Source organism: Micropterus salmoides, unplaced genomic scaffold (genome assembly GCF_014851395.1).
Source record: "Micropterus salmoides isolate LMB-PRFRI ecotype aquatic unplaced genomic scaffold, ASM1485139v1 Ms_hic_scaffold_1152, whole genome shotgun sequence".
NCBI classification, from domain to species: domain Eukaryota; kingdom Metazoa; phylum Chordata; class Actinopteri; order Centrarchiformes; family Centrarchidae; genus Micropterus; species Micropterus salmoides.
Window position 1 is genome coordinate 1 of NW_024040211.1, and position 11,499 is coordinate 11,499.

The window sequence follows — 11,499 nt, forward strand, 5'->3', positions numbered from 1 at the left end:
ACAATCTTGTTTCAGGGACTACGCTCGTAATCTGCCCAGCAACAGCATGGTGATCCGTGGAGTCGGATGACGAAACATTGGGGTCAGAGGACGTGGGCCAATCATGCACTGACCTACACTTTTGTTTTATGACTTGACGATGTATAATGGGTCAGGGAGAGATAGCGAGTCAGACTTCATGAACTTACACAGCTTGTTGGTGGTCAGGGAAAGGAAGACTCAAAATCCAGAGCTCTGGAAGCTTTATTCACTTACTTGTAACAAAACTCATTAACTTTGACCAAAAACGCCTTCTCCTATTGCTTCATTAAAGAACACGCAGGACCAAGGACTACACATAGTTTAAAAAGGGTAATTTAAAGTCACGGTCCAATAACCTCACTAATTTCAAAATCCTGGTTGGAGGTTAGAGGTTTACAGGAAATACTGGATCCCTGCTTTGACACTGTGTTTAGTACAATACTGCTGAAACCAGCATGGACTGACTCCAACCCTCTACTGACCTCAGAGTCTCCAGTCTGCAGTGTGGACTCTCCACAAGATCAGATAGCAGCTTCGCATCTGAATCCTGCAGGTTGTTCATACTTAGCTCCAGGTCTCTCAAATGGGAGGGGTTGGACTTCAGAGCTGAGGCCAGGGAAGTACAGCTGATCTTTGACAACCTGCAGCCATTCAATCTGAATAAAGAATAAATTAAATAATAATCAGAATTTAGCTCTTAAATATTGGAATTTCAACTGCTCACACAATTCCACCACTCTTTCTAGAATATGGAACTTTCTCTGAGTTATCAGTTGGAGGAGCAGCAGCTCTGTATAGGATCTACCGGAGACACCGGGGGGAAGCGAGCTGGCGCGCTGGTTAAACTGAGACAGCGGGGTTTTCGCACTGCGCTCCCTCCGATCCACCTGGCAAATGTCCGCTCTCTGGCCAACAAAATGGACGAACTGCTGCTCCTCAACAGAACTAACTCCAACTTCTGCAGATCTGCCGCCCTCTGTTTTACCGAATCCTGGCTCACCGAGGACATCCTGGACAGTACACCTGCCGGGATTTTATCTCATCCGTGCGGATCACGAAATGCGCTCACGGGAAAAACAAGGGGAAGTGGACTCAACATAAACGAAGATTGGTGCACAGATGTCACAATGTTGAAGAAATCACGCAGTCCTCACGTAGAGACAGACATTATTCTTATTCTTATAATTATTATATAATATAATTGTCATTATTCTTATAACTGTAAACCTTTTTATTTACCATGGGAGTTTTCCTTGTTTGTTATGGTCACCGTGTACATTCCACCTCAGGCCTGTGTTAGTGAGGCATTACTACACCTGGGCGACCAGATAACTAACGTGGAGAAAAAACACACAGACTCCCTGCTCATTGTTCTCTGGGACTTCAACAGAACAAACCTCAGCCATGAACTCCGTACAGACAGTATATTAAATGTCCCACCAGGGACCACTACTACATAACACTGAAGGACGCCTAACAGTCTGTTCCCTGTGCTGCCTTGGGACTCTCTGATCCCTGTCTGGTTCATCTTATCCCGACATACAGGCAAAAACTGAAATCTGCTGTTGTAAAGAGTGTGAAAAGATGGACCAACGAGTCAAAGCTGGATTTACAGGCCTGCTTAGACTGTACTGACTGAGTGTTTTGAGGCTGCAGCCACTAACCTGGACAATCTAACGACCTTACATCAGTGCCGACTAAAACCTTCCGCACACACAACAACCAAAAACCCTGGTTCACAGCGAAACTCAGGCAGCCTCGTCAGACCAACGCGGAGGCCTTCCGAAGTGGGGACAGAGTCCTGTACAACCAGGCCAGGAACACGCTGAGTAAAGAGGTCAAAGCAGCAAAGAGGCCCCCATCTTCAAACAGATCTTCAACAGATCACTGGAGCTGTGTGAAGTTCCCTCCTGCTTCAATCGCTCCACAATCATCCCGGTCCCCAAAAAATCCTCCATCTCTGGACTAAATGACTACAGGCCTGTCGCCCTGACATCTGTAGTCATGAAGCCCTTTGAAAGACTGGTGTTGGCCCACCTGAAGGACATTACAGGCCCCTTGCTGGACCCCCTGCAGTTTGCCTACAGAACTAACAGGTCAGTGGATGATGCTGTCATCATGTAGGGACTGCATCACATCCTGCAAAACCTCGACTCTCCAGGGACATATGCAAGGATCCTATTCACGGACTTCAGCTCGGCATTCAACACCATCATCCTCAGCACCAAACTCACCCAGCTCAATGTGCCAGCCTCCACCTGTCAGTGGATCACAAACTTCCTGACTGACAGGAGTCAGAAGGTGAGACTGGGGAACATCACATCCAGCACCCGGACCATTAGCACTGGCGCCCCCCAGGGGTGTGTGCTCTCCCCACTGCTCTTCTCCCTCTACACCAATCACTGCACCTCAGGAGACCCATCTGTCAAACTCCTGAAATTCGCTAACGACACAATGGTAATCTGCCTCATCCGGGAATGTGATGAGTCGGCCTACAGACGAGAGGTTGATCCGCTACCGCTCTGGTGTGGTCTGAACAACCTGGAGCTCAACATGCTCAAAACTGCGAAGATGACCGTGGACTTCAGGAGGAGCCCCTCCCAACTCAGCCCCCCGTCACCATACTCAATAGCCCTGTGTCTGCTGTGGAATCCTTCAGGTGTCTGGGATCCACTATATTCCAGTACCTAAAGTGGGAGCCCAACACAGACACCATCATCAAGAATGCCCAGCAGAGGATGTACTTCCTGCACCATATCAGGAAGCTCAACTTGCCTAAGGAGCTCTGATCCACTTCTACAAGCCATCATTCAGTCTGTCTACTGCATGTCCATCACTGTCTGTTTTGGCCAAGATTTCATATTTCTTCTTACTTTAACAAACTAGACAACTACTCCTACTACTTCTTGTTGTTGTTGTAAATATTCAACGTAGAGACAAACGCACTCTGTAGAGTAGTTTGTCAATTTGAGCTCCTGTAGAAACATGACAGCAACATGGCGACTTCGATGTAAGAGGACCCGCGGTATGGTCTTTATACACCACTGAAAACATAGTTATTATTATATTGCATTTCTGTCAATATATCCTTGTCAATATTACACACTGGACCTACTAAGTTTGGATCAGTATAATATCAGCCTTATGTCTGCAGTTTAGTGTTCAGTTGTAGATCTGTATTTGATGCTCTGTTGATGCTTGTATATTTTGTTCCTCAAATGTAAGTCTGCCAAATGAGTAATGTAATGTAAATGTAGTGTCACCACAACTTTCACATCATATTAATCTCAGCACAGAAGCAAAAATAAAAAAATGGGTCTGACCTCAGAGTCTCCAGTTTACAGTCTGGACTCTCCAGACCCTTACACAGCAGCTTCACTCCTGAATCCTGCAGCTTGTTGTCACTCAGCTCCAGCTCTCTCAGATGGGAGGGGTGGACTTCAGAGCTGAGGCCAGAGAAGCACAGCTGATCTCTGAAAAACTGCAGGAACTCAATCTGAAAAAAAAAAAAATCCAATCAGATGTGATCAGGTTTAAAATGTGTAGCTCAACATTACAATGTTCTGGAATTAGAGGAGAAAAACTATATTGATCCTTCAAACAGCTGCATTTGGAAACATGCTCTGATGTCTGTGTATTCTGAAGGATCGACATAATGATCAGACATTATTTGTGAGCACATGTTGAAATCAACAGAAAACAAATGAATATTTCTCCTTCAGCAGAACGCATTTATCAATTTAAAATATTAGCTCAGAGATTCTTCTGTATACAAATATGACCATTTACCAAAAATTATAAACATTAATTTAACAGCGAACATTGTCTACAGTTTCCTTAAGAAGCACAAGTCTTTTGTGACTGAAGACTAAATTTAGTACAAGGAACATGAACATATGAACAAAATGAAATTTATGGATGTAACTTATGTATGAACATAAATTAGGTTCAATTAATAATTAATATATCATATCTACAATAGTAACAATTCAGTAAACTGACCCCAGAGTCTCCAGCTACAGTGTGGACTCCCCAGAAAACCACACAGCAGCTTCACTCCTGAATCCTGCAGCTTGTTGTCACTCAGCTCCAGCTCTCTCAGATGGGAGGGGTTGGACTTCAGAGCTGAGGCCAGAGAAGCACAGCTGATCTTTGACAATCTGCAGCCCTTCAATCTGAATAAAGAATGAAGATCAAACTTTCATATGGTCATCTGGGTGCTGCTGTTTACGTTCACCCCAGATGCAAATTCAAAGAATGCACTGTGGAATATTTGGGGTGTATATACAGTATATGTATATATGTATATAAATAACTGTATATATATTTTTTTATTTTATATGTTACCATATTTTAATTATACTTAATTATAAGTTGTGGGTGTGTAGCATGAAGGAACTACAAATTTTATTTTGTTATGCAGCCTTGTGCTGTATAATGATTAATAAACAACCTTGTCCCTTGAAGGCAATGTTCTTACTTGAAATCATACAGTGTTTAATAATCTGTTCAGAGCTGAAGAAGGTTTATTGATCCCAAGCAAGCTGGGGAAATAATTATTGCACTGTACAGGTTTAAGGTAAAAAGACAAAGTGATGAGTATAGAGTATAGTATGGTATATAGAGTATGTTTAGTGTCAGCACAACTTTCAAATCATGTTAATCTCAGCACAGAAGTAAAAACTGGTGTCTGACCTCAGAGTCTCCAGTCTACAGAGTGGACTCTCCAGAAAACACCACAGCAGCTTCACTCCTGAATCCTGCAGGTTGTTGTTACTCAGCTGCAGTTCTCTCAGATGGGGGGTGGTGGACTTCAGACCTGAGGCCAGAGCACTGATTTCTGACAAACCGCAGCCCCGCAATCTGAATAAAGAATAAATTATGTAATTTTAAAAGACAATGTTCCTGCTCGAAACCATTCAGTGTTTAATAATCTGTTCAGAGCTGAAGAATGTGTAGAAAGTAGAAGTTTAGAAAATGTAAACTCCAAACACCTGAACCCAACAGGATGCAGGTTAAAAACTGTAAAATTCAGGGTAAGAAGAGCTCATTAATAATGACAACAAGCTGCTACTTCAATAAAGACGTAGTGATTTCATCTCTTAAACTCTGCAGCTCCACCAGTGGCTCCATCTATACAAACTCATGTGGTGCAGCCAAACACAAATAAAAACCCACAGAAACTGATATAAGATTCGACTTAAGATCCCAAAGTTTCCAAAGATGCCAAATATGTTAGGATGGATTTTGGGGAAATGTGAACAAAAGACATCAACATTATTTCTTTTAGGAATAGTGGAGTAATAAAGTCAAAGCATCTTCAGTTTAAACTATTCAGTCAGTATAAGCATCATATAGCTTCATAACAATGTTGGAAAAAGCAAAAATATTTATTATTGTCTGACAGTTAAAATAGAGATTATTTATTCACTGTATTTATTAACTTCTGTTATCATTTATTTTAAAAAAGAAAAATAATCATGAAGGATTTAACGCAAAAATCAAGAATTCAAGATGTTCAGAGTGAATTATCCAGTGTAAATATTTCTTGTCATATTAAGGTTTTATATGTTGAGCTCAACATTGCTCTGTCACAGTCAATGGACTAAAACACTAAATAAGAAAATAAACTTTAGCATTAAGACAAGATAAGACTTTATTGATCCCACGCTGGGGAAATAAGCATTGCACTGTACAGGTATAAGGTAAAAAGACAAAGTGATGAGTATAGAGTATAGTACGGTATATAGAGTGTGTTTAGTGTCAGCACAACTTTCACATCATGTTAATTTCAGCACAGAAGTAAAAAAAATGGTGTCTGACCTTAGAGTCTCCAGTCTACAGTGTGGACTCTGTAGAAAACCACACAGCAGCTTCACACCTGAATCACGCAGGTTGTTGTCACTCAGGTCCAGCTCTCTCAGATGGGAGGGGTTAGATTTCAGAGCTGAGGCCAGAGAAGCACAGCTGATGTCTGACAGACTGCAGCAACTCAATCTGAATAAAGAATAAACAATAGAGATAAAAATCCATTTATAATCCAGGTTTAAATGTGGAGCTCAACATTACTATGTGCTAATCCAGTAATTCCCAAAGTGCAGGTGTGCGTGAGCTACCACTAGGGGGTGCGCAACAAGGAAAATGTAATGGTGGTGTAGTAGTGTATTAACTACAACAATTATTAATTTGGTGGAATTTTTCATGAAATAAAAACCTGAATTAAAAACTTTCCTTTGTAAAAACGTCTTTTGTGTAAAGTATGCAAACTGAAGCATCCCACCATTTGCATGTCCAGTCCAAGGAGAAGGAAATGTTTTCAGTGCAAGCTAAAAGGGAAGCAGAGACAGCAAGTGGAAGTGCTGTGATCTCTGTACAAAACAGTGGTCTTACTAGGGCCGGTAAGCGCGACTGCACACTCTCAACACTACCAACACAACTCGTTTGGGGAAATATATTTAAATAGGCTTACGAGGGACCTTTTCACCTCAGTGATAAATTAATTAATTAATTAATTAATCACAGCGCAAGGTGCCCATGATTAAAATTGCCGGTGTCGCATTAGCTGGGCGGAGTTGACTCGCGCTGAGTCGAAAAAAACTTCTCTTGCTGCGCAGTAGGTATGTAAATTTGTAACGCTTGTCAGTTAAACTATTGAAAGTCTTTTTCTGTATTTTGTCAGGTACATAAAGGTTCATGTGAATTTACAAATCCCAGGTTTTAGATTTATTTAATTTTGGAAAATATCCAAACTTTTTTGTAAATGGGTTTGTAAATTAACGTTCATAATTTTTGATAAATGGTCACATCTGTATACAGAAGATACTTTGAAATCAACAGAAACCAAACTTTATCAATATTAGTTTAGAGGATCTTCTGTATTCATTTTAATCATGTGCACCTCGCGCTGTGAGCCCACAGTAACAGTAGAGTTTTGCAATATAAACATCTTAAAACTGAAGCACAGCCTTACTGTTTTGGACTGTGAGATGCACTTTATTAGAGCTTCTGAAGTTAACGTGTGGATTGTGAGATTTCTGCCTGATCAGTAGTGGTTTTGGTTTCACATGCAGCATGCTGTCCCAAACTGTGTCGGTGTAATGGTCTAAAGGGTACAGGCTATATAACAGCGAATCAATAACGTAATGCACAGCAGAGTAGAGGCCAGCTGGAATTTAAAATATTATGAATTCTCATTAAATGATGACATTAGTCTCGTAATATTGCGATCTTTTTCTGGACATGTCAGAGAACACTATGGGAGAGATTCTGAATGTGCAGAAAGTTTTGAACATGAACAGAATACCTGCTGAAACACAGGAGCTATTAAAGTCCAGGAGTTTATAACTGAATTAAAATGAATTAATTTATCATTGAAGTGAAAAGGTCCCACACAGGCCTATTTAAATAGGTTATTTCCCCAAATGAAGACTCAAAAGAGAAGGGAAGACTAAGCATGTGTACTGACTCAGCAGGGATTTTATTAAAATAGAAAAGTTGATCTACAGGAGAAAACACATTTAAAAGCAGTAGCATACAGGATGCCTGAAAGGCTTACTGCATTATGTTCTATTAAATTTTAATATTTTGAATTGTCACATACCACCTGAATATTGTGTTTTGCTTTATATATATGGAGATTAACCATAAATTGGTGCAGAAATATTCACCAGAATGCAGGAAATTAATGCTGAAAAGTTCAAATCTCGCCTAGGGCTCCAACATCTATCAGGGCTGGCCCTAAGTAGCACATGGATTATGTGTAAAACAGGAGCGTTGGGCTTCATCCAGCCAGATGAATGATCACCGACTGTCCGAAGTGAGAGGGTATGGACAGGGCCAAGGAAAGGAGGTCGCGGAGCGGCCCGACGCTGTGGACAGTCGGTGATCATTCCCTCTGGATGGATAAAGCCTGACGCTCCTCATTTTATGCATGATCCATGATGGTATGGAAGATGTAGAAAAAAAAGGCAAAATAGCATGTCATTTCTTTTTGAGAGAAGCCAAGCTCCACTGTAGTTAGCACCCTGCTTGGACCACAGGTAGTTGGTAAAAGACATTTTCATAGTTTGGTAAGAGCTATAAAAACTCAAATTAGCCAAAAAGACATTGGTGCATGACATTGTTAATGTTGGTTGGCACTAGCAACCTGCTGGTAACTAGTTAATTATACTTAGGCCTATGTTAATAAAAAATGATTTATGCTAACGCCTAAGAAGTCCCGTTTAAATTACCAAACTAATTTTCACTCCTTGGCTTTTAATCCAGGATGAGAGCTGTATGTTGCCGTTTTGTTTGGTGTTGTATTTTTGTCTATCTATTGATTCATGTCAATGTACAGCACTTTGGTTGTTTTTAAATGTGCTTTAGAAATAAAGTTAGATTGGAGTTGGATTGGATTACCACCTGTTTGAATGTAGCCTAAATAGGGATATGACTTCATATCCGGTCCAGTGATTCCCATTTTCCCAGCCCAGTGTGCCCCCATAGACTAATCTGTTCCACCACAGTTTCATAATGAAGCAAAAACATTCACAAAACTTCTCATAATAACATAAAAGGTCTTAACATTGTTTTGCGCCATTGCTTTAGCAAAGTATCTGTCAAACGAACTACTATCAGGCTTTGTGCCCTCTTCAAATCGCAAAAGACTGTGATTAAATTAAATAATTAGAATAAGTAGGCCTATAAATAAGACATTAAATCAGAATAAATAAGTTATTTTAGGAGTCAGTAACTTTACTTGTTAAATTTTAAATGAGCTACTTTTTACTTTTACTTGAGTAGATTTCTATAACAGTAACTTTACTTGTAGTTAAGTACAAATTCATCAATGTAACAGTACTTTTACTTAAGTAAAATATTTTAGTACTCTTTCCACCTCTGCTTCACACACATGCAACTCTTTTGTGACTGGAGACTAAATTTTGTACAAGAAATATGAAAATATGAACATAAGGAAATGTACAACTTTATGGATGTAAGTCGTGTATGAACATAAATTAGATTAAATTTTCAAGTAAACACAATCTACAATCAGTGAACTGACCTCAGAGTCTCCAGTCTGCAGTCTGGACCCTCCAGAAAACCACACAGCAGCAGCTTCACTCCTGAATCCTGCAGGTTGTTTTCACTCATGTCAAGCTCTCTCAGATGGGAGGGGTTGGACTTCAGAGCTAAAGCCAGAGAAGCACAGCTGGTCGCTGACAAAAAGCAGCTCCTCAACCTGAATAAAGAATAAATGATGTAACTTTAGAAGACAATTTTCCTGCTTGAAATCATTCAGTGTGTAATAATCTGTTCAGAGCTGAAGAAGGTTTAGAATGTAGAAGTTTAGAAAACTCCAAACACCTGAACCCAACAGGACTTTTGTGTTTTTAGCATTATTTATATGAAAAGAAGACTTGCTGCCAAATTTGACAGTAAGAAACCAAGCACAGCTCACACTGCTGTGTTGTTGCTTTATAATTTTTGATCTTAAAAACTGTAAAATACAAAAGGTAAAACGAGATCTCATTAAAGAGGTGGTATTATGCTTTTTGGCTTTTTCCCTCTCGTTTATTGAGTTAGTCCAGCCCAAAGGGAGTTCCCATCTCCCACAGAAAGCACTGCTCTGAACCGCTTGAAAACAGCTCGTTTGTAGTCCAGCCCTTCACTTTCTTTACTTGTGACATCACAATGAAAATGCGTCATAAAGCTTGCCAAGCAGCTGGCGGGGTCAGGCACGCCTTCAAACCAAGCTAGTCTGAGCGGAGGCCCTTTGGCTCAACTCGCCTTTGTTTGGTTTTCCATTGTAGAAATGTTGTACCTGTACCTGCTTCCAGGTACTTTTTTTCATATCACTTCAGCTCCGTCAAGGTTCCAAGCGAGCTGAGGGATACTAAAATGTAACGTGAAAACAACAGACTGCTGATTGGTCAGAGAGAATATTCACTATTCACTGCATCATCATGTGCACCAGACAGAGACCAGCAAAAAGTTTTACAGTTTTTGTATGGAATTTCATCACTAAATCCACTTCTGAGAAGTTTTGATGTGAGAAATCAGCTATGTAGATTTGGAATTTGACAGTTTTAGAGAAGTGATGGCGGAACAAAAATGCTTGAATATTTTCGGAGTTGAGGAGCTCCGCAAGTGGCGGTGCAGTAAAAGCAGTAAAAGCACGGGCCCCTCTGAGCTTGCGCTTTGTTTTTGGCACACCAAGGAGCAGTTGATCGTCTGACCTGAGAGAACGAGTGGGAGTATAGGGGTGTAGCAGCTCAGAGATGTAAAGTGGGGCAAGGCCATTTAGGCATTTAAAAGTTTTTTGTGCTCTTATTTTTTCCTGTGTTTAGTCTGTTTTGGTTTGGGGTTTTGTGTTTTTCTTTGAAACCATGTTTATTCTTTTGTTCATTTGCATTTTAGTTCTGTGTCTTAGTTTATGTCTTGGTATTCACTCTTGGTTCTGTTTGTATTATTTGGTCTTGTCTGCTTTGTGTTCTGTTATCCAGTATTTGTCTGCTGCTTGTTAGATTGTAGTTAGTCTGCTAAGTGTTGGTTTTTGTTCTCGGTCTGGTGATTTTTTTTTTGACAGTGTTTAGTTTTGTGCTTTTTTCCTGTTGTGTTTTTTGCCTTTTGATGATCAGTTGTGTTTGTGCATTTTGGTCTGGTTCTGTCTACTCCCCCTATGATCTGCCTTCCTGTGTGTCTGTGTTCTGTCTAATTACCTCATGTCCTCCACCTGGTCGTGGTCCCGCCCTGCTCATTACCTGGTGTTTAAATGTTTGCTTGTTCTTTTAAGTCTTTGTTATGTTCTCATTGTTGAGTGTTCTGCTGTTCTCTGTTCTCCTTGATGGGATTATTTCTCTGTCTGTTGAATTACTTCTTGCCTGATTGGATTACTGATTTACCTGTTTGGATTCAGCTTTGTTTGGACTTTTTTCCTTGTGCTTCCACGTGAGCCTGTTTTTGTTTGGTTAGTAAATCTTTGGTTTGAACTGCATTCTCTTTGCCGTTGTCTGCATTTGTGTCCACACCTCTGCTCCCTGCCACTGCACTCAGTGATAAAGTGTTCAACAGTAAACTACAGTATATACACTTGTACAAAAAACTTTAGACAGAGTAGAGTCCAGTGGTCCAGCAGAAGTCGAAGTTGTTGTCTCCTACAGATGACTACCGCCAGCTGCTGGTGTACCGCTGCTCTCACACTTACAGATCTCTGTTTATAGATCTGACAATATTCCACAAATTCGTAAAAAGGAAGTCCCAAATGTAATTTGACCTGCAAATTGACAGGAAATGTTCCGCAAATGTGCAAAAACTATTTTGTGTGTAAAAATAGACGCATGCAGTTGTACACTGATCCATGGTGGCTGGCCTGGATCACAACCACCATGTCCACAGTCCAGCCAGGAGAAAAGCTGATGACACCATTTAGTATATTGCATTAGTAGTACTCCTATGCATTTTACTCAATACATTTATTAGTGATGAGTCAAAAAA

The 11,499-nt window shown here is 40.4% G+C and overlaps 1 protein-coding gene across 1 annotated transcript; it reads right to left on the minus strand.

The window, feature by feature from the left end:
* Positions 1-31: 31 nt before the first annotated feature.
* On the minus strand, positions 32-9,452 carry LOC119898465 (ribonuclease inhibitor-like). Its single transcript, XM_038712637.1, has 7 exons — positions 9,068-9,452; positions 5,845-6,018; positions 4,717-4,884; positions 4,024-4,196; positions 3,644-3,660; positions 3,345-3,517; positions 32-677 (listed from the first exon to the last, which is right to left on the minus strand). The coding sequence occupies exons 1-7, from the start codon at positions 9,154-9,156 to the stop codon at positions 452-454; spliced, it is 1,020 nt and encodes a 339-aa protein (XP_038568565.1). The 5' UTR covers positions 9,157-9,452; the 3' UTR covers positions 32-451.
* Positions 9,453-11,499: the final 2,047 nt, after the last annotated feature.

What these genes read in the sequence shown, in the direction of transcription:
- LOC119898465 (XM_038712637.1), bottom strand. Translation starts at nt 9,156, where the DNA reads ATGAGTGAAAACAACCTGCAGGATTCAGGAGTGAAGCTGCTGCTGTGT. An exon ending in TGCAGACTGGAGACTCTGAG is followed by an intron (nt 6,019 to 9,067) that starts GTCAGTTCACTG and finishes TTCTTTATTCAG; the next exon opens with ATTGAGTTGCTGCAGTCTGT. An exon ending in TGTAAACTGGAGACTCTGAG is followed by an intron (nt 678 to 3,344) that starts GTCAGACCCATT and finishes TTCTTTATTCAG; the next exon opens with ATTGAATGGCTGCAGGTTGT.